The 23,066-nt window shown below is 45.7% G+C and overlaps 1 protein-coding gene across 2 annotated transcripts; it reads right to left on the bottom strand.

Moving 5' to 3' along the window:
• Positions 1-663: 663 nt before the first annotated feature.
• LOC121083305 (basic proline-rich protein-like) lies at positions 664-7,406 on the bottom strand. 2 transcript variants are annotated; one of them, XM_040583552.1, is made up of 4 exons: positions 6,783-7,301; positions 5,663-5,785; positions 2,420-2,524; positions 664-2,321 (listed from the first exon to the last, which is right to left on the bottom strand). In XM_040583552.1, exons 1-3 carry the CDS (start codon positions 7,284-7,286, stop codon positions 2,441-2,443), a joined length of 711 nt encoding a protein of 236 aa, XP_040439486.1. In that variant the 5' UTR covers positions 7,287-7,301; the 3' UTR covers positions 664-2,321; positions 2,420-2,440. The 2 variants fall into 2 exon arrangements, with proteins under 2 accessions (XP_040439486.1, XP_040439487.1); XM_040583553.1 differs by lacking the exons at positions 664-2,321; positions 2,420-2,524 and adding an exon at positions 3,859-4,297 and having other exon boundaries at positions 5,602-5,785; positions 6,783-7,406.
• Between the last annotated feature and the right edge of the window lie 15,660 nt (positions 7,407-23,066).

Raw genomic sequence — 23,066 nt, 5'->3', positions numbered from 1 at the left:
GGTGAAACTTCAGTTGAGCTGCATTAGTTTGTGTACTTATCTGCAGCTCCTTTGGTGAAAATGAAGTTGTCGTAGAAGTTAGACTTTAACTTGAGTAACATACCATTTGATACCTTGTAAGTGAGAAAGATTGTGTCCTGACAGCATGCTCTTTCCCACACTTGTGCCTAGAGTTATACTTGAAGTCAGGTTGCGTGTTAAGTTTAAACCTAATCACACGGATACCTCAAAGTCCACAAAGATACATCACTGCTTATTGGATTCTTGCGGCATAGCAGGTGCAAAACCCGGTCCAAAGTAACGATCTAGAGAAGTGTTTTCTGTCAGGAACACCATTTTCCCACTTCTCATAGATTATACACCATACAACGTAGTATCTCTCCATAAAGTGTCTTGTGGCTAAACCGCATTCTGCAAACTTGTATTAGAAATAGATGTTTGCATTTTCACCTGCTGAAGTTCCCTAAGCTGAAGGATTGTGACCTAGGCATTGTTACGAAGCTCAAAGTTCGTGACAACAGTGATGGAGAAGAGTGATGTAACACGTAGTTGATTTATGGTTCATACAGGACTATATCACACTACAAAACCTGTATTAATTCAGAGTTGTGGATGTACTGCATGTTCAGGTAATAGTTTCTCTACAATTAAAAAAAGAAAAAAAAAAAGTGACTAAGCTATAAATACTGTATACTCTTATCTTTCCCTGTTTTTTTAAGCATTTTTTTATTTCCCTGTTTGTGTATAGTTTTCTGTATCTATCTAGATATAAACCACCAACACAAAGCAACCAGAACATTTTATTAGAGTTAACTTCTACATTTAATTCCAGTAACAATCTAGAAGTGTCCATTCAGCTGTTTGCTTAGTTCCAAGTCCTCATTGTGTGCTTCCAGGTTCTTTGAAAAGCAGCAATAACAGTCGAGCAGTTATTTAAAGTGAAACTTTGCTCTACGCAGCTTCCACTTCCATGCTTTAGAATGGAGGCACAGCGGAACACTCGCCCAAGGGCAAGATTTCAAGAGCTCTTAAGTAGGTTTTATCTTTTCATTTTAGGAGAGAAAATGTTTCTTAACAGCTTACATATAGAATTTACAAGTTAAACACAATTTCTCATGCTCGTTTATTTGATTAGAAGTTTCTGAAAAATATTTTCATAACACTTCCATAGCTTATTGCATGTTCTTATAAATAATCATAAACCTGTATGTTGACCTCTGTAGGAAATGCACCGATAACAAGTTTAACATTTTGTGAACCCGACTGAAATGTACAAACGTGCACATAAAAGAAGGCTAAACCTGGTAATTAAGTCATGAGACAGAAAACAAAAGAAAAAGGATGACAACTCCATAACATGGTAAAGCAACCTTTTACAAAAAAAAACCCAAACCAGCAAAGAAACAAAACCAAAAACCACAAACAGGGGTGAATTGTAGAGAACAGAGACAGTGGGTTGTTTTGACATCGATAATGTGCAGCTGAGCACCTGCAGCAAAGAGTCACATAACTTTGAGGGAGCACGAGAAGAAACCAGGATGAGACAGAAAGAAAGGAGGAATGTGATCTCACCTGTAGAAGGCAAGTGAACCGCAGAGAGTGGCCTGTCACAGCACTCTCCAAACGAGCCAGCTGCAACCAGGTCTTTTACCATCACACTCTCCATGGCAGTCCCTCTGCTGCCTTCTAGTCTCGCCTCATCCAGGGCACGCTCACCCTCTCTGCTTCTTCCTCCCCTCTCTTCCTCGGCTGCCCAACTGCTTCACAGAACCAGCCACAGCTGCACCTTGTCTACACCAGCCAACCCACCGCCCCTGAAGCCAACCCACAGCTGTATATTGTCAGTGCTGATTAAGCCAGCTTCATCCCTCTGCAGTAGCCTGCAGGGCACAGCGCTAAGGAATGTGTTGTATGAACCTTTCGGGCCATTCCGCGTCGATTCACAGTCAGTTACAAAAACGGAACGACATGTCACAGGGCTGACAGCAGGAACTATTGGGAGATTGGTTGCGGAATCTTTTCAAGACTTGGGGAACCACCAGATGGTTGCAGGACTTCACAACACGCGGAGAAATATTGCTATTGGTAATTGTAGTTTTATCGACCATTTTTCCCTGTATGCCGAACTGTGTAAGATCTATGATTCAAAAGTAGTTTAACCTCTAATGTTGTTTCTGTTCAAAATACAGACGGGGGAATTGTAGAGAGCTTTATGGCCAGTGCTGGAGGCCTAATAAAAGGTCTTCTGGTCGAACTCAGGAGTCCACGTCATCATCTCCGCAGGCCACATGCTCCTCCTTCTCGTCTGCCATTGCATGGACCTGCAAGGCCACACAATACAAGTTAAAACAGCGTTCACGGTGCATTCACTCCTGCCTGTGTTTGTCTAAAGCAGCTGTGATGCTGCCCCTGGTGTTACCTGTTCAGAGAGCTGCTGCACCTACTGCTGCCAAATGCTCCACACCTTCGCTTTCTCTACATACTGCTCTCTTTCTGCCTGGAGCTGGTGAACGGACTCCGAGAGCTGTTCAAAACAAAATTAAACACAAAGAAAATCGTATTGGCTAAATAAATTTGGCAGTGACCGCTTCAGGGATAAAGCCTGAAGAAACCAGTGTTAACGCAAAGCTCAGGCTGCATTCTTCTGCCACACAAGTTTCTTTACAGACATGAAGATCTGAATGTCATTTCGTACAACCCCTGAGCAACCTGGGTTTCCAGGCCTGCCTTCTCCCCCAGTGCCACCTGCAACTGCTGCTTTGCATCCAGACTCCCTGCCTGATTTGACAACTGCCAACCAAAATCAAAAAGTTATGGCAAAATGTTAACACTCCACTTCTGCATAGCCTTTCCCCTGATAGTAACCTGCCACTTATGATCCATGTTGCAGCCCTAAAGTGCTCCAACTCACGGTGATGTCCAATGGAAAAGAAAAAAAAAAAAAAAAAAAGGGAGGGAAGGAGATTTCTGTGTTTCACAGCCAAGAAAGCTGAAGTGGCTGAGACGGGAAGGGTCTGCCTCGCATTAAGACACCAATGGCAGCAGAAGCTCATGCCAGCAATCAGCTTTTTCTGCCCTATTAGCGCCAAGTGAGCTTCTGAACACCATTCTCCTGACACAGGATTTTTACAAGACGGCAACTGGAAAAAGAAATCTGTCATGACATATTGCAATTAAAGATCAGTTTTCAAATGATTTCTGAAACCCCAGGCACAACGGTCCACATAACAGCCAATCAGATCAAACCGTATCTCTCCGTGCCAAGAAAACGAGAGCGGGGAAAAAACTGGGAAAACAAGAAGGAACATAATTGTCCTTTTTCAGAACAGGACTAAAACTGCAGACGCGGGTAGGCCTTCACTGCAAGTCCAAATGCCAGCTCAGCAACAGCACCGGACCACCCACCTTCATCTCATCCTCCAGTGTGAAGCCAGCCTCTTCCTCTGAGATCTAACTTAAACTGAGCTTACGAGCATTCACTGAAAATAATCCCCGTGACAAGAGCAAAACTCCAATCAAAATACATGCTTTCTGGTGCTAGACAGGCACACCCAGCACCCTCAGAGCTAACAGTATGTCACGGCACTCGGGTTCTACCGGTACGCAACCTACACGTACAAGCTCCAGCTGGAGGGACTTTCAGCTTTTCACTCTGTCTGCTGGACAGAACGGCTGCTGTATTATCACACAAAAAAAGGAGAAAAGGAATACCAAAGGCAAATCGGAGTGAACTCCGTTCCGTCTTGCAGGTTTCACTGCATCTAACTGGTACCCCTGGTGATTACTATAGTTACGTTTATTGATAAAAGACGCACGGATATGTAGTAAATAGGAGTTACTTTATGACAACTGAACTGAACTGAAGCAATGGTAGGAAAATAAGCTACCAAAAAGATGCAAGTGAAACGAAAATTAGAGCTTTGCTACAGCAACAGTGGAAGACAATTCTGGGCTACCAAATTTGACTTCCCTGAGCTTCTATCACAGTTTGATCAAGCCTTACATTTAAATAAACTGCCCAAAAAGAATTTTTTTAAAAAGGCTGGGGTTTTATGTTTGTGCCTGAACACGTTTCTGTGGCTTATTGGCATAGTTCCTGCCCTTTCCTCTTCAGAAGCCTGGCAACACGAAGACGCTAAAGCCTGCAAATGCTTGACTCAAAGGATCTGACTTCCTGCCTAAACCTATCTAAACCCAGCACTGGAACTTGCCAGACTGTGCATCCCCTGCGCAAGTTTCATCGCCCGTTGTAAAACGGGTTGGCAGGAGTAACTAGACAGCTTCCTCAGGGCAGCTGCTTGCCTGCAGATCAGCAGAGTCATGCCCTTCAGAAACAAGGCCCTAGGGAATACAGCAACGACACGCACAACGGGAGAAATACGGACTAAGAAAACACTGGCTCTCCCTACTGCGCTTGTCCTCAGCAGTTCAGTTAGTTTATCGCCTCACCCCACATTCCTCCTTCTCCTCAAAGCTCAGCTGTCTCGAGGAAGAGGTTTTGACAAGGTTCACTTTCTCACACGTTCGGTTTGACACAAACCAGAAGGGCGCAAGCACTTTACGAGCCATGGAAAGGCACGGTAACAACTAGCTCCACGTTAATAAAAACACCAACAAAACTCAAGCAACTGACAGTGGCTATGTCAGGACAAGGCTCCACCCAAGAAATCGAGGCCAGTGTAAACAGAACCCGAAGCATGCAGTAGGGAGAGCGAGTCACTGCGAGGGACACGAGCACTGCCTCACCTTCCTCTTGTCCAATGAGGGTATGGCTACCCCATTGTGCGGCGAATGAAGAGACGGGACGCAGCTTGATGCAAGCAAATGTCCATTTATTAGTGATTTTCTTACAATTATATACGTTTCTACCTTCTACATATTACACACCGATTAAATCTTAAGCATAAAAACCACTGATTGGTTGATATTTAAGGCACACCGTTAGAACAATAGGAACTTATTAGTTTATCTTGACATAGCAATAATTTCTATTCCAAAGTTAGGGAGTTTCTTTCTACGCGGCTTTCTTGATTACATATCGGCGCCGTCCATTCCCTTATCTGGCTACTTGTTTCTCTGTCCGTCTGGTTGCCTCCTCAACTGTAGCGGCTCAGGGGTCTGCAGTTAGCTTGTTCCTTTGTTCCCAGGGCTTGTGCCCTACAAGTTCTAACAAGTCTCTATTCATCAGGCTATCAGTATTTGGACTCTTGTCCTTGAAACCTTGTCCTACACCATTGGAGCGGTTCAGGTGTGACACCAGCACCTTCAGAATGTTCTGAATCTGAAGGAGGTGAAAGAAAAGGGGAAACGGCTCAGAAAAGGACAGAGAGAATGTGTCAATCCAAGGTAGCCAAAGAAACCGGCATCCTCCAGCTGGTCAGGAGCACGCAGCTCAAAGCAGCAGCTCTGGGCACACCCAGGGCTGCGTGACAGCACTGCGCGATCAGACACGGCTTTGGCACGTACCCTGAACTCTAGTGTGCACCGTCCAGTAGCGGTAGCTGCTAACTATTGTGGCACGCTCCGCGTGCTGGCGATACAGGCAGCTGCGCCAGTCATCTATTACACCTGCATAACCATTTCCCGGCGCTAGTCACGCTGTTCAGAAAACCAAAGAGCAAGGAGGTAGCAAGTGAGCTGGGACAAAGACCGAGGCACTCTCATTCTCTGGAGGCTGCTGGTCATCGCCCGTGGGAGTCTCGGGTCGACCGTCGTCTTTAGTTTTGCGGTTTTTCTTAGTTCCTGAAGCTGCTCCAGGGCTCTTCTTCTGCTGATACTCCTTCAGCTGCGAAAAATAATAATAATAATGATCTGAAATCCAAACAGAATATGCCTTCCGTGAGAATGATGTCAACCCCCCAGCCCCAACTCCACTGGCTAAAAAGACCAAGAGAAATGCTCTTCAATGAGTTTGTCGCTCCGGGGGAAGAAAAAGAAAAATCAAAACACATCCGGAAAAGGCTAACGTTAAGATCTAATGTGATGAGTGTTCAACTTTTGTATACAGCTAAGAGTGTTTGGGAAACGACTTGATACTCCATCCTGCAACTACAAGGAGATGAAAAGAAGTATCTTGGGGTGTGGGGGGGTTAGGGTTATAACTAAGAGCATTAAGGAAAAATGAATAAAGGGCAATTAAATCTGAATGTCAAGTGAAACATCAACACCTGACAGTAAGGTCTCCCCCTCTGTGAAAGATTTTGAGGAGGAAAATTACAATCCTCACAGACAAACTCCACGTTAATACAAGCAGCGCAGTCCCTGTGAACTAAGGGGAGAAGCAACCTACAACGGATTTTTTCAATCGCACCCGCTTCCCCCAGGAGAAGCTAGTCTGATAAGCCATTCGCTTGAATTCGGCTGGGTCTTCCGAGCCGAATCGTTTGTGCTCCAGCAGGGTGAAGCCCCCAGCCAAGCGAGCCCCAGGCAGTTCGGTCAACTGCCCGTTTCCCCAGCCCGCAGCCCGCCCTCCGGCCCCCCGGCGGGCCGGGCCGGGCCGCGCCTCGGCCTCCAGGTGGGGAAAGAAGGACCCGTTATTGGCAGAACGCCAAAATGGAAGCCTGAACCGCTCCAGGACACTTTCCCCTCGCCAGGACTTTCACATACGCCGCCGCCGCGGCGGCCGGGGAGAAAACCAAGGGCGGGGAACTAAGTAAAATGAGACCAAAAAAACCCCAAAAAGGGTGTGGGGGAGGCCAGGGGGAGGGAAAAACCGCCAAACCGAACCCGGCAGACCCACGGCACCGCCGGCCCGGCCCGCCCCGGCCCCCGCCGCCCCTCACCTCCTCCTTGCCCGCCGCCAGCCAGCTCTGCCGCTGCCGTCCGCCACGGCCGCCCCCGCGCCTGGGCCGCCTTAGCTTCGCCCACCAGCGGCGCCAGCAGCCAGAGCCCGCCCAGCCTGCGCGGCCGCCCTGGAGGCCCGGCCCATCGCCGTGCCGCGACGTGCTCGGCCCATCGCCGGGCCCCGCCTCGTGGGCGGGATCCACCGGCTCGGGCTCGTCGCCGGGCTGTTGCGGCTCGGGCTCGTCGCCGGGTTCCTCCGGCCGGGGCTTGTGGCCAGGCTGCGGCGGCTCGGGACCGTCGCCGGGCTCCGGCGGCTCGGGCTCGTCGCCGGGTTCCACCGGCTCGGGCTCGTCTCCGGGCTCCACCGGCCGGGGCTCGTGGCCGGGCTCCGGCGGCTCGGGAACGTCGCCGGGCTGCGGCCCATGTCCGTGCCCCGCCGGGCCCGGCAGCTCGGCTTTTGCCTCCTCAGGAGCAGGTGCCACCTTGCAGTGCCTGCTCCCCATGTTGGAGCCCGCACCGCTCGCTGCTCGGGTGACAGCCGGTACTGCCCGCTGCTCGGGTGACAGCCGGCACTGCCCGCTGCTCGGGTGACACCTGGCTGGCCCGGCGTGCCCCACCCAAAGCTCACGGGCAGCTTCCCGGAGACAGTTTGTGACGGCACAGCGGGCCCTGTCGCTGGGAGACTCCACTTCCCAGCGTGCCCCGCGGCGCGCCCGCGCCTGCCGCTCCCGGCCGGCCCCGCGCGCACCCGGCCGTCCCGGCGGGAGGCGGCAGCCCTGGCCGAGCGGGGTCCCGCCGAGCGCGGGTCGCAGCCCGGGCCGCCCCGGCGAATGAAGAGACGGGACGCAGCTTGATGCAAGCAAACGTCAATTTATTGTACAGAAGCACGAGTTTCTATAGACTCTCAGAAGCTGCGCGTTTTAAACAGATTGGTTCTTGATGCTAAGCCTTGCATACCAGGCAATCCCTGATTGGTGGTTAACTACCATCAATTAACAGCAAGGTGTTACCTTTCCTTGGCGCCATCCTTGGCGCCATCCGTCTCCCACCCCCTGTGCTCTGCAAACATGCCTCATCACGTTAATTGTTGTCTAGACAAGCTCGAGCAAATTCCCCTCAGCTAACTGATTGCCGCGCATGGTCCTAGTTTCCAACCCGCTCCTGCAGGCCGCCCCGGCGAGCCCGCCCGGCCCGCCGCGGCCTGGGTCTGATTTAAAGAACGTAATCAAAATTTCTTATAGACTAAGTAGCCTTTATTGGCAGCGCTGGATGCACGGGTTATCCTTCCACCTAAGGTGCATGTCTAAATTAACTAACTATTTTATATTTATACCATGAAACAATGGCTATTCAATTAACTTCTATACATAGTCATTACCTAAACCTGCCTTTTCTCGCTTCGTGTGTTAATTAGCTTATCAGTCTTTTGTGCTTTGTTGTGAGTAAGCTTTAAATAATATAGTCAAGTTTGTATTCATAAACCAGTATTCATTTTAATGTGAATCAATGAGCCTGTAATTGTGTAGCAACAAAGGGGTTAAAATGTCTGAAAGATTTTATATAGACTGTTCTGGCGAGGAAATTGCAAAATGTCTGCAAAGCAAACTCTTCTACCAAGGAGATAACGGGTGATACAGGGGAAGGACTGTTATTGTCATGTTGAAATTTTTGTGTTTGATTAAGTATCTTGTTAGCCTTGGGAACTAAATCTGTGTGCATATCCTGTCAGCCTTGGGGACTATTCTTGTGTAAACACTCTGTCAACCTCGAAGATAACAAATGTAATGTGTATCCTGCCTCGAAGATAACAAGTGTAATGTGTATCCTGTTGTTAATGCTTGGCGCCAACTCAGCAATGTATAGTAGCTGAGTGAGTAACTTTCAAGGCTAAGTAAAGAAAATATATAAAATAATAGACCAAGAAACTAAATGCGCAAGCTCAGACTAAAGGGTTCAACGAAAGGACAGGTGAGGAAGACTATGAACGACCACCAGAGGACCCCCAAAGACCACCAAAGAACAGAAGTACGACTGCGCAATAGATATTCATAATATGTAAGTTAGTTCCAGGAAAAATAATGAATATGTAAACATTTCCGAGAAATATGATGAATATGTATAACTTCGGGTGATAAAAGGCCAGAGCATGTTAGCCCGGGTGCACATGTTCGGTGGAGCGATCCCCCATGTGCCCAGCGCTGTAATAAAGAATATCTGCTGCTTAGCTACGTCTCTTCTTTGACTCACGGGACCTCTTCAAAACAGGATGTCCTTGAGTAGAGTTATGAGGGATAATGTAAGAAACACTGGGAAAGATTTCAACAAGTCTGCCAACTCATCACTTTTGAGACCTAAAGTGAAAAGTACACCATGAGGAAGACCTACGGCCTTCCTCCCACAGACCACTGCCCACATTCTAAAGACCCCGGCCCACTATTATTGGAACAATCTGCGCAAGCGTAAAAGACTGATAAGCTAATTAGCATATGAAGCAAGAGTAGGCGGGTTCAAGTAATGAATATGTATATGCGTTAATTGAATATTCATTGTTTCATTATATAAATACAAGGTAACCTGCCCCTCCAGGTGTGTACGATTGGTGGAAGGATCCTCCGTATACCCGGTGCCGCCAATAAAGAATATTTAGTCACTAAAAATCTGGTTTTGACCTGTGAATCAGCTTGCGCAAATTCTTTCAAGAGTTGTAGGCAGGGGTCTTCGGGACGTGGGTGGTGGTCTTTGGGAGGAAGGCCTTAGCTCTTCCTCAAGGTGTACCTTTCACGTTTTGCCAGAAAATGCTGAGCTGGCCCAGTTTGCTGTTTTCCAAACCTGCAGAACCAGTTTCAACCAATTCTCGCTTTATTTGTCTTTCCCCCCACTGGGGTATTTTAGCTTAAGTTTGAACATAACAGAAGGACAACAGATAACAGGTTGTTAGCTGAGGTTTCAACAAAGGTAGAAGGATAACAGGATAGCATTACAAGAATACACATGAGGATGTCATATATCTTATATTCATTACATTTTAACTACAAGATTTATTCTATCCTACAGTGAATCCATACAATATCAGCACAGGTGTAGTTGAGCTCAACCAGAATGTGAATATGGAGCCTTCTGACAAGGACCTGCTAACTGCAAAACAAAAAATAAACACCAACAAAAAACCCTCACCAAACTGCTGAAGAGGTAAGACTCAAGGGTACTAGGGTATGAGGTAATCGTGGTAGTGGGAGATCGCGCCCTCCTACTGAAACGGCCCCCCCCGAGGGAAGCAGATCCCCGCTCGGGGAGCTGTACCTTTAAACCGAAGTGAGAAAGAAACTAACCAGTAACCCGTCAGGAGGCGCAGACTGGGCGGAACAAACCAGCCGAGCTTTATAAATGTGCGCTGTGGGCTGAGAGCAGCGTGCGCGTGAGGAGGAGCGCTGCCCCTTGGACGCAGCGCTGCAGCAAACATCCCTACTGCGTAACCTGCCACGGGTGGCGAGGTTTGATTCCGTCGCTTTGGCACCTCAGGTGGGACCTTTTCTGTCTGGCTGCGGGACCTGCTGAGCACGGGGCTTTTCTGGGCGCCCCCGAGATTTCTCGGAGGACTCCCCTGGTCGCCCAGATCACCGCAGGGACCATCGGCGGGCTGGGTGTGTTGCGGTCGGGTTGGGGATAGCTGTAAGCCGTGAGGAGATGTCCTAGGCGAGGCAGAGCGCTGGTGCTGGCCCCTGGAGAGGCTGGGGATGGGAGTTCGGGCGCTCTCCTCGCTGCGGTAGAGGGAGGGGGCCTCTCGAGAGGTAACGGGTTTTCTCCGGAGCGGTGCGGTTTGGCCATTTTGTCATCCGTTGTAAGACTTGGTCCCATACGTGGCATTCTGATTCACGTTGATCACGTTAAAAGACCTCTGGCGAACGGCTAATGGTTTATGATTTCTGTAAGTGACTCCAAGTTGGTATTTTGGAACGGGTGAATGAATGGCCGAAATGGCCCTTTGTGTGAGTGGGTGAGACGTGCGGCTGCTAGCGACGCGAGTGCGGAGTCGTGATCCGCGGTTGTTACCCCCGCCGGGACAGGGACAAGGTGAGGCTGCTGCGGGCGGTGAGGCTGCTGCGGGCGGTGAGGCTGCTGCGGGCGGTGAGGCTGCTGCGGGCGGTGAGGCTGCTGCGGGCGGTGAGGCTGCTGCGGGCGGTGAGGCTGCTGCGGGCGGTGAGGCTGCTGCGGGCGGTGAGGCTGCTGCGGGCGGTGAGGCTGCTGCGGGCGGTGAGGCTGCTGCGGGCGGTGAGTAGGTGCGGCGCAGCCCTGCGGAGCGGGTGTGCAGCTCCGACCCGCCGTCTCGGGTCCTCCACGGGGAGAGCGGCCGAGACGAGCAAAGCGTGTGACAGACCCCGGCACAGCGTTAACGTGAATCAAACGCCGCTTTTTGGTGTCCTAGACGTGGTCCTCGAGACTTTTCGTGTAACCCGGTGTTTGCTTTTGGCTGTTTTAATTGTAACCAAGATGTTTGGGTAGAATTTGGGAAGGATTTTTGGTATATGCGATGTCAGGGAAACTGGTCTGACTGGGATAGCGAGCGCTCGGGCGAGCTTAAGCAGCTGATGTGGGGCATTTAGGAAGTGTAAAGAACCGGTAGGAAAGTGCGGAGGGAGTGCAGGGCAGGCATAGCGCAGCCCCTCCGCTGGAACACACACGGCGCTTGCCCGGTTTGTCACCACTGTTGTCTGTCTGTTCCTGCTAAGTGCGTAAAAGTGGTGTAAGTACGTTATTTCTCCAAACGGGAGGCAGGAGTTTTATCTTGGAAATTGTCTCGAATTCAGGTACGTTCGCTGTGGGGCGAGCACGCCACCTCCTGCCTTGGATAAGGCGCTGTGGTCGGTTTAATCGAGCCGTCTCCTTTAATTAGCCAAGGCGACGAAGAAAGGAAGTTTTGCAGGGCACGACAGAGACGGTGATTTCCAAACAACTATTATGGGAGGTAAACAGAGCGGTGGAATAGTGAAAAAGAGCCCTTTGGGCTGCGTTCTGGCACATTGGAAGGAAATAGGAGGACCGTCAGATGGGAGTGTGAATAAGAAAACTTTGATAAAGTATTGTAATCATTGGTGGCCTTTATACAAACTGGATGATGGAGAAAAATGGTCCTTTAACGGGACACTGAATTATAATACCTTAGTACAATTAATGTTGTTTTTAAGGAGGGAGGAAAAGTGGGATGAAGTAGCATATGCTGACATGTTCTTTACTCTCCAAAATCACCCTGAATACCAAATAAACGGTGGATTAATAACCCCACAGGACCCAATGGTGTCTGGTTCAGAGAAAGAGAGTAAGAAAGGTGGAAAAGAAAAGTTGAGATGTTGTTCGGCTTGTAGCATAGGGCACAGGTGTACAAAGTTGGAGAAAACAAAGAATCCTGGGGTGGAAGACCTGCCAGAGTATTATAAACCGCCAGTACAGGCACAACAGAGAGAAAGTGATGACTCTGATTTGGGTATCCCTCCGAATAGGCCAGTATCCTCTCACACCAAAAGTAAAAGAGAACATGTGGCGACACAAACACCCTTAGGAGAAGCAGTGGGACCATATAGGCGTCCCATCTTGATAAGGGTTCCCTTATCTTTGTCTGATCTTACAGTATGGAAAAAGATGGCAAAAAACTACCGAAATGATCCTGTAGGTGTGAGTAAATGTTTGAACTTTATGATAAAACAGCATGATCTTGATTGGAATGATATTCAATTATTACTACACTGTATGACGGAAACTGAGAGGCAGCTAATATTAAAAAAGGCTGAAGACCTGGCCAGTGGTCAACTTAAGAGCAGGGGAGAGGATGTAAAAGAACACTTTCCCTTACAAGATCCACATTGGGACTGCAACAACAGGGACCACAGAGAATTGCTAAAAGCCTACAGAGACTGGGTTGTAAAGGGAATGGAGCAGGCTATCCCAAAACCAATTAATTGGTTATCCTTGCATGCAGTTAAACAAGGTCCGGAGGAAACGCCCTCGGAATTCTTAAACAGATTACGGGATGCTATGAGGAATACTTCTCTAGACCCATGGTCAGAGATAGGAATTCAACAGCTAGTGTCTCTATTCGTTGCACAGTCAGCAACCGATATCCAGAGAAACTTAAAAAAACTGGGGCCAGCAAAAAGTAGAGATTTGGAAACTTTACTAGAGGAGGCATGGAGAACATTTAACAATAGGGAAAAGCAGGACCAAATAAAAACAATGCAAATGTTGAGAGCAGCGTTGCAGGAAATCAAAGGGGTTAGGGAATTTAGGAAACCTTTGGAAAGGGACCAATGTGCATGGTGTAAACAGAGGGGACATTGGAAAAATGAGTGTCCAGAGAGATGGAAAGGGAGAGGAAGGATACAGACATAAGTTAAAGAAGATTGATGGAGACCTGGGGAATCTATCCTAGCGGTTCAACTGGTCATATTAGAGCTAGGGAGACAGCAACAACATGTAGAGTTTTTAGTTGACACTGGAACAATGTTTTTTGTTTTAAATCAAGCAATGATACCTGTAGATGATGACTTTGTAACGGTAAGGGGAGCTACTGGCCACAGTGAAAAGGCATACTTTTTAAAACCTCTTCAGTTTAAATGAGGGAAACAATTGGGGATACACAAATTCTTGTATATGCCTCATTTGCCAAGGCCTCTATTGGGACGAGACCTATTAAAGCGATTAGAGACAGAAATACAGTTCCAAAAAGGAAAAGTGGAATTCTGGGTGGGAGATGACCAATTAATTGAAATCTTAAGGCTGGCCCTCATAAATATTCCTGCTAGCCTGGGAGTGCTTGAGGAGGTCCAGTATCAAATATATCTAGGGCTATGGGCCTCAGAAATACTGGGAAAAGCGAAAAACGCCACTCTGATAATAGCTAAACAAGGGACAATACCTGTGAAGATTAAACAATATCCCCTTAGAATGGAACATAGGGAAGTCTGACCAATAATTGAACGGTTCATTAAATATGGGCTATTAAGGGAATGTGAATCGGAATAAAACACTACCATTTTACCAGTCAAGAAGTTGGATGGTAGTTATCGAAATCCTTAAACTTCTGGAAGCAGTGCAGCTGCCGGAAAAGGTAGCTGTTATGTGCTGTAAGGCTTACCAGAAAGGGAACGCTGCTCAATAACTGGGCAACGCTATGGCAGACTGGGAAGCCAAGAGAGCAGCTGAGAGAAGTAATTTGGAAGTGCAGTCTTTAGTCCTAGATGGTGAAATACAAATTGATTGTGAACCCAGGTATGCTAATGAAGATCGGAAATTAATAGAAGACTTAGGGGGAAAAATACAGGAAGCTAAATTGAGTAAGAACACCACAATGTAAAATAATAATACCATTGACATTGTTATGGGCTGTAGTTACAGCAGAACATAGAAAATCCCACTGGGGAACAGAAGCCTTGTATAAGTATTTGAGCTGGCTAATGGTTGCTAGAAACTTATATACCACTATTAAGCAGGTAACACAGCAACATGAAGTTGTTTACAAAACAGTCCCAAGGCAGGACCTAAAGCCCAGCCTGGACAGACAGGGAAAGGGAATTATCCTGGGCAGCAGTGGCAAATTGATTTTTTCAGAACTTCTCAGAAAAGGGGTTTTTTGATACCTGTTGGTCTTGACAGATGCCTTTCCAGAATGGCCACAAGCATTCCCCTGCTGGATGAATAAATCCAGGGAAGTGACATTGGTACAAGAAATTATACCCGTATTTGGGATCCCAGCAGTTGTGTCCTCAGACTGAAGGCTGCATTTTGTGGCAAAGGTCAATCAACAAGTTAGGAGATTTCTGGGAATAGATTGGCAATTACATACTCCTTACAGGCCACAGGCAAGTGGCCAAGTAGAAAAAATGAACCACTTCCTTAAACTGCAAATTGTAAAATTAGGGCAGGAAGCTGGATTGACCTGGCCTCAGTTGCTACCTCTGGCTCTTCTGAGAACTGGAACTGATATGAAGAAATAGTACAGAATAGGGATAATAAGTTAATTGTAATTATATATATTTACTCAAAGAATATAGGTATAGTAATTAGTCATGTAACCATATAGTTTGAAGGAAATAACTAATGGAAGGAGTCTGTTTTTCTTTCCCTGACAAAGGGCTTATTTAAAAAAGGATGAGAAACATTCCAATGTTATCTAGAGGGAGAGACTATAAGGAACAAGAATGAGAAACAAATGGTCGACAAGGACATAAATTAGCTCAGACCGATAAGAACACTGCAAACTTGCAAGACCATCGCATTCCAGGCAAAGGGTGAAAAGTACACCATGAGGAAGACCTATGGCCTTCCTCCCAGAGACCACTGCCCACGTCCTGGAGACCCCTGCCCACAATTCTTGGAAGGATTTGCGCAGATGCAAAGGACTGATGAGCTAATTAGCATATGAAGCGAGAGTAGGTGGGTTTAGGTAATGAATATATATAGGCGTTAATTGAATATTCATTGTTTCATTGTATAAATATGAAATAGTTTGTCACTTTGGGCATGCACGCCTGTGGTGGAGCGATTCTGCGTGTGATAAACATACCTACTTTATAACTTCTGAGTTATAGAGTCTAATTCCGTACGTCAGAACCAAGCCCAAAGCTGAGTCCTTTTGAAATAGTGCATGGAAGACCTTATATGGTGCAGGCAGGGACATCACAGGTCGGTACAGAGACCTTAACCAACTATGTAATAAGTTTACAAAAACAACTCCAAGAGTTAGAAAAGTTGATCCTGCGTACTCGTGCTCGAGGACTTGATGGACCAGTTTATAATATTGTGCTGGGTTATTACGTGTATGTCAGATCTCTTCCAGGCTCACCTCTAGAACCTAAGTGGGAAGGCCTGTTCCAGGTATTGCTGACGTTCCGTACAGTGATCAAAATAAAAGAAGTCTCTTCTTGGATTCACCATACAAGAGTTAAAACAGCACCAAGACAGCAATGGGAATCCAGACAGACGGGCCCTCTGAAGTTTCATCTACAACAAAAAGACTGCTGATCATCTATACCCTGCTGGGACTTTTATAGCAAAAACTTATTCCTGGAGCCAAAACATATACCTACAGTTAACTTTAATATTTCAAGGCTTTCTAATTTGTCTGATTTCTAGGTATGTGCAGCTCTTCCCAGAGGTGATTTAATAACACCCCTATATGGGATAGTGGCCCCAAACTGGAACTACATTAATGAATCAAATCCAGTCTGGCCGGAATTTTAGAAAAAGCCAGGTAACAAGGGTGGCTATTGCCAGTATGATAATGACACTTCTAGATTGGGACCTAGAGTTGATTTACAAATGCTCAATTTGGATACCGTAGCATTTTTGGTAAGCAATAACAACTGTAGTTGGAAAGCTCTGAGCAAGACTGTAGGATTCTGTCCTGGACAACTCTGGCTGTTCATTGTTCTCAAAGTGATGGGTGGAATGATTTTTTGGATAGATAAGACTACCAATCCTGTGGAAAAATGGGATTTGACAAATGTGACAATAATAGATTTTTACAATAGCTCATTTACAGAGCTATTGAGGGAAGGGATTAGAGAAATTTTAGTATATCTAATTGCTTAACAATTACCTAGATTGTTGTTGATAAATAATGCTTTGTTTTACTAACCATTGTGTAAATTAACTGAAGCAAGGAGTCTGCAGTTCCTCCTGAAGGAGAGTTGACAAGAACTAGCCAAAACCAACTCTATAGTTTGGACAAAGACAAAGGAACAACTGAGTCTGTGTGAAGAGAGAAGGTAAAAAGTTCAGAGCGAGGGAGAGTACCAAGCCTTCATCCTCGGGACCACCACCAAGAGGCACCACGCCATGCAAGTGCAGTTGGGAGGGACTTATGGAAATGACTTCTTTGAACTAATTTTAACATGAAGGGTTCCAACATGGGTTGGAACACTGGGAATGTTTAAACGAGGGGGAGGACATTGGATAAATAGGGGAAACAAAAAATATTATTTAAAAGGAGCTGTGATTCCCTGTCTGGTCTGCAGTAATATAAGAAGCTATGATAATAGGTACAGTGGTTGGCACCCAGCCTGGGTCTTACTGAAGTGCTATTTTTGTGAAAGGCCCTGGTATTGTGCTCTAAAAGGCAGATAGCAGAGTGCCTGAAGTGCTCTGGGTATCATCACCCCACCCTACCACCAGTCCTACAAAACTCCAAAATAAGTTAGTGTGTGGAAGAGAAAATTTGATTCTGGAAACTTGGGATGTTTGGGAAAAGGATTGGGAGAAAACTATAAAGAAGTGTAAAAAGCGGTTTGTGTGGAAACTTACTAGAAGAGTAGCTGGAATCAGACTAAAAAATTAGTGAAAGGTTACATCATGGGTAACGCTCAAATGGGAATTCTGAAAAAAAAAATTGCCTTGGGTTGTGTGCTTGCTCATTGGAAAGATATTGTCAGGACTGGAGGTATAGAAAGTAAAAAGAGTTGTTAAATATTATTGCAATCAGTGGTGGCCCTTATATAAATTGGAAAATGAAACTAAATGGCTACTTAACAGGTCAATGGATTACAATACCCTTTTACAACTAATGCTGTTTTTAAGGAGGGAAGGAAAATGGGATGAAGTCTTGTATGTAGACATGGTTTTCATCCTCTGAAACTATCCAGGGTGGCAGAGGAACTGTGGGATGGTACCACCACAGGACCCCATGGTATTTGCACCTGAACAAGAAAATAAAGATCTTAAGGGTCAACTGAAGCGGTGCTGCTCGGTATGTAGTATTGGGCAAAGGTGCACTAAAGCTGACAAAATTCACCAGGTACCAGAAAAAGATCTAACTGATTTGTTTAAGCCTCCCCCTCAACTACAGGAACAAGATGTGGACTCACAGGGCTATCAGGGAAAGTAGGAGTTCCATCTATCTTCCCATACTAGGAAGAAATCATTCGGTTTTAATTAAGCCTTGGTGCCCCTGGAGGATGACTGCATCATGGTAAAAGGGGTAACTGGCCAAAATGAAAAGGCTTATTTTTGTAAACCTCTGAAATATAAATTAGGAAAACAACGGGGTATCCATAAATTCCTGTATATGCCCAACTCCCCAAAGGCACTTTTGGGGAAGGATTTGTTGGAACAGTTGGGTGCAAAAATTACATTTGAAAAAGGAAAAACTACTCTGGAAGCAAAAGATCAACAATACAATCAGATATTGAGTTTATCTTTAACCAGCTTCTCTGCAGAAGGAAAAATTGGCAAAGAAATTTTAAACCAGATATACTGGTCACCAGTGTACCTGGAAGGGTGAAGAATGCTCTACCTGTTGAAGTTAGACTCAAAGAAGGCTGGCATCTGGTAAGAGTTAAGCAGTATCTCCTAAAAAAAGAAGATAGATAAGGAATCTGGCCAGTGATAGAAAACTTCCTACAATTTGGATTATTGAAAGAATGTGAATTGGATTTTAACACTCCCATATCACCTGTTTGCAAACCTGACAGGTCATACTGGGTGGTGCAGGATTTGTGGGCTGTAAACAAAGTAACCGAAGATCTCTATCCAGTAGGAGCAAATCCATGTATCTTGCTGACTGTATTGACTGCCAAATTAACATGGCATCCTTCAGGTCTAAAACAGTAAACCTTCTTTTGCCTCCCTCTCCTTGAAGCCAGCCAGAAGTTATTTGCATTTGAATGGGAAACCCCCCAAAAATGGCTGTAAAACCCAGCTCACTTGGATGGTGTTGCCACAAGGATTTAAGAAGAGCCCTACCATCTTGGGCAATCAGCTTGCAAAGGACTTGGAATCCTGGGAACTCCCATCTGAAGATGGGAAATTGCTGCAATATGTGGATGATATCCTGATAGCCACCAAGACAGAAGACAGTTTTATGATCTGGATGGTGAGCCTACTGAATTTCCTAGGGCTCCAAGGGTACTGAGTGTCTAAAAAGAAGACCCAAGTAATGCAGCGAAAAGTGATTTATTTGGGCTATATAATTAGTGCCGGGCAAAGGACTTTGGGACAGGCCTGCAAAGAGGCAGTATGCCAAACTCTGAGACCTCAGACAGTGAAAGAGTTATGAACTTTTTTGGGAATTACTGGCTGGTGTTGACTGTGGATATATATTTGGACTGTGGATCTATAATTATGGACTGCTTGTTAAACCACTATATGCACTAACAACCACTAAGCAGAAACGCCTTGAACGGAATAAGGAAGCCATGCAGGCCTTTGAATAGCTGAAAAAGGCCCTGATGTCAGCCCCGGCTTTAGGGCTATGAGATGTAAGCAGTTTTTCCTCTCCTACCATGAAAAACAGGGAATTGCCTTGGGAATATTAGAACAAGGTCTGGGTCCTTATCGATGAGCAGTTGCCTACTCCAAGCAGCTGGATGCAACTGCTAAGGGTTGGCCTGGATGCCTGTGAGTGGTTGCAGCTGTAATACTAAATATCCAAGAAGCTCGAAAATTTACCCTGGGCCAGAAAGCTACTGTTTTGGTGTCCCATACAGTATCTGCGGTGCTAGAAGGAAAAGGCGGACACTGGCTTTCTCCACAGAGATTCCTGAGATACCAGGCCATACTGGTAGAATAGGACTATGTGGAAGTTATTGTTACTAACATTGTCAACCCAGCTTCTTTCCTTAGTGGGAACACAAGAGAACCAGTTACATCATGACTGCCTGGAGACCATTGAAGCAACGTATGTGAGTCACCCAGACTTGAACGACAGTCCTATGGAGAAAACTGGTTCACCGATGGAAGCAGTTATGTCCTGAGTGGTAAGAGACATACACGATATGCCATTACCACCAGTCAAGATATAAGAGTCAGGGCCTTTGCCCATGAACACCTCTGCACAGAAGGCAGAAATAATTGCTCTAACACGCCTTGGAACTGGCCCAAGGCAAAGTTGTGAATGTTTACACAGACTCAAGATAAGCTTTTGGGGTTGTACATGTGCACAGAGCAATCTGGAAAGAAAAAGGATTATTGAACTCTCAAGGGAAAAACATCAAGCATGAGGCAGTCCAGCTTCCCAAGAGGGTGGCAATCATGCACATTAAGGCACACCAGAAAGTGAGCTTGCAATTGGAAAAAGGAAATGAGCTGGTGGACAGAGAGGCAAAATGAATGGCTAAAACAGAGGTGCAAACAGAAGGGGCTTTGATCCCTGACAGGCAAATCTCCCTAGAAGGTAAGCCAGAGCATAACAAGGAAGATTAAAAGCCTATTACAGACTTAGAAGGATCATATAATAAAGAAGGGTGGGCTCACACCCCACAGGATAAATTAATTAGTCCCTCCTGCCTAATATGGTATTTAGTAAGAGAGGAACATCAAAAAAGGCACTGGGGGGCAGAGGCTTTGTATAAAGAGTTAATTAGAGAAACTGTGGCCAGAAATTTATACACCACAGTGAGACAGGTGACTCAACAGTGTGATCTTTGCCTCCAGACTAATTTCAAGAATAATCCCAGGCCAGAGATGGGCCAAATTGGAAAAGGCAATGGACCTGGACAACAATGGCAGATTGATTTTACAATCTCCCAAGAAAAAGGGGGTTTCTGTATTTATTACTATTAACTGATACTTTTTCAGGTTGGCCAGAAGCATTCCTGACCAGAACAGCCAGGGCTTGGGAGGTAACCAAAATATTGGTACAAGAGAGAATACCATGTTTTGGGGTTCCTGCAACCATATCCTCTGACAGGACCATACTTTATCTCAAAGGTGGTATAGCAAATTAGCCAACATTTGGGTATAGATTGACAACTTCATACCTCATATCTCCCTTGTTCCCCATCTTGGGTGTGGCAGATCTTGAGCAGGCTATAGTTAATATTTCTGTCACCAAAATCAGGAATCAAACCTCTAAACACCAATGTAATATGAAGAAGCAGGCACTCCTTTATTGCAGCGCTGGGTGCTCGGTGGCATCTCCACAAATCAAGCACACCTGTGTACATCTTAACATTACACTTACACACAAAATGACAAGGTCATATACTCCCAGTTACAATGATTGGTTAGTAATTTGCATATAATTGTAATATTTGCGGTGTCATCCTTTTGTTACTATGCTTGCATAAGGGAAGGGTTGTCTTTACCTGTGGGCATGATTTTTAGTATTATAAAGAAGGTAGTCCACTTCAGGACACCTTAAAAGTAAGTTTTGTGTAAATTTTGTTGCCAAGTTGGACGGCTGGATATCAGCGTTGCCAAGCTGTCCAATAACTCATCCTATACACAATAGAATCTGGGTGCTCTGGTTATGGTCTAGAGAATAAGGACTAAGGGTATTATGGTCTATATAGCATAGGGACTTCAAGTAACAGTCTGGGATAACAAGCAGCACAGCAATTCATATGTCATTCGTTAATAAGTGCTAACATAATTCTATCATGGAGGTTAGTCCTTAATATCAAAATGCTCTTATAACTGTTACATAAACACAAAATATAGAAAAAAATCAGTTAAATCAAGATAATCTGCAGCATTTCAGCAGAAATGGAATAGTAGCAAACTGTTGATGCCCTTTGTAGTTTAGACTGAGAGGTAAGATGCTTGCAGGAGATAGTCCTTCAGAGTAGGGTGGCCCTGGATATAATGAGGGCTGACATGGGAGGAGTATGTACCATTGATATGGAAAAATAGTGTGAAATAGGGACAATGGACATCGATTGTCATTGTATATGTCTGCTTAAGGAATGTGGGTACGGTGACTGGTCATGGGTGTGGTGTCTGGTCACATAGCCACGCAGCTTTGAGGAGGCGCAGCTTTGAGGAGGCACCTGCCCTTCTTCCTCTAACAAAGGGGCTATTTATAAAAAGGATGAGAAAAGGATGAGAGACATTCCAATGTTATCTAGAGGGAGTGCTAATTCTTCTTGCTGGAGAAGATCGGATGGTCACAAGGACATGAATCACCTACAAACCTGCAAGACCACCACATTCCAGGCAAAGAACTGATAAGCTAATTAACATACGAAGCAAGAGTAAGCGGGTTTAGGTAACGAATATGTATAGGCGTTAATTGAATATTCATTTGTTTTATTGTATAAATGTGAGATGGTTCATCACTCCGGGCATGCACGCTTGTGGTGGAGTGATCCCCCGTGCATCTGCGTCAATAAACATACCTACTTTATAACTTTCGAGTTACAGTGATATGGAGAAATAGTGTGAAATGGGGACAATGGACACCGACTGTGATTGTGTATGTCTGCCTAGGAATGTGGGTATGGTGACTAGTCATGGGTGCGATGTCTGGTCACATAGGCTCACGGCTTTGAGGAGACTCCTGCCCTTCCTCCTCTAACAAAGGGGCTATTTAAAAAAAGAATGAGAAAAGGATGAGAGAGATTCCAATGCTATCTAGAGGGAGGGAGTGCTAAGTCTCCTTGCTGGAGAAGACAGCTCCTTGCTGGAGACGCAAGGAGAGGATCGGATGGTCACAAGAACATGAATCCCCTACAAACCTGCAAGACTACCATGTTCCAGGCAATGGACTGATAAGCTAATGAACATACGAAGCGAGAGTAAGCGGGTTTAGGTAACAAATATGTATAGGCGTTAATTGAATATTCATTTGTTTTATTGTATAAATGTGAGATGGTTCTTCACTTCGGGTATGCACGCTTGTGGAGGAGCGATCCCCGTGCATCTGCATGCAATAAACATACCTACTTTATAACTTCTGAGTTATAGAGTCTAATTCCGTACATCAACAGAGTTTAATTCCATATGTCACCTTGATTAATACTAGCTGTTGCACTTATGTGCACGAATCAGGTAAAGTAGAAACTGTAATTCAGAAAATTTGGGATCATGCAAAAGTCTTACATCAGGTATCCCTAGATGATGCTTTGTTTGGGTTTTTTGACCTCTGGGAAAAGCTCACTTCTTGGCTACCTAATTTTACATGGCTGAAACAGCTCTTTGTTCTAGTTATCATGATTATTAGCATAATTGGTTTGGTGTATGTTGCAATAGTTTATTTGGATGTGTAAATAGACTGGGAATACCTATGAGAAATGGAAGAAACATAGCTTACGGCAAAACATCAAAAATGGCAAATATTTTGCCAAACCACTACCCCTTACAGGAAACGACATCGTGTAACAAAAGAATTTGCAAAGGAGAAGGAAAAGGGGGGACTTGATACAGAAGATAATATAGCAAGAAACCTAAAACTCTGCCGCAGGCTTGAATGACGTAGATAATCGGAACCATCAGTACGCAGGCAGGAGCGCCATTGTCCAAGCAGGGGGCTGTTAGCACTGATGCAAACGAGCTCAACAGGAATGCAGATGAGGAGC

The sequence above is a fragment of the Falco naumanni genome, chromosome 2 (genome assembly GCF_017639655.2).
Source record: "Falco naumanni isolate bFalNau1 chromosome 2, bFalNau1.pat, whole genome shotgun sequence".
Lineage (NCBI taxonomy): Eukaryota > Metazoa > Chordata > Aves > Falconiformes > Falconidae > Falco > Falco naumanni.
Note: the sequence above shows the minus strand (reverse complement) of the source record. Positions and strands in the feature narration are given on the sequence as shown.

What these genes read in the sequence shown, in the direction of transcription:
- LOC121083305 (XM_040583552.1), bottom strand. Translation starts at nt 7,286, where the DNA reads ATGGGGAGCAGGCACTGCAAGGTGGCACCTGCTCCTGAGGAGGCAAAA. An exon ending in TGGCGGCGGGCAAGGAGGAG is followed by an intron (nt 5,786 to 6,782) that starts GTGAGGGGCGGC and finishes TATTTTTCGCAG; the next exon opens with CTGAAGGAGTATCAGCAGAA. An exon ending in ACCAGCAGCCTCCAGAGAAT is followed by an intron (nt 2,525 to 5,662) that starts GAGAGTGCCTCG and finishes TGTTTTGAACAG; the next exon opens with CTCTCGGAGTCCGTTCACCA.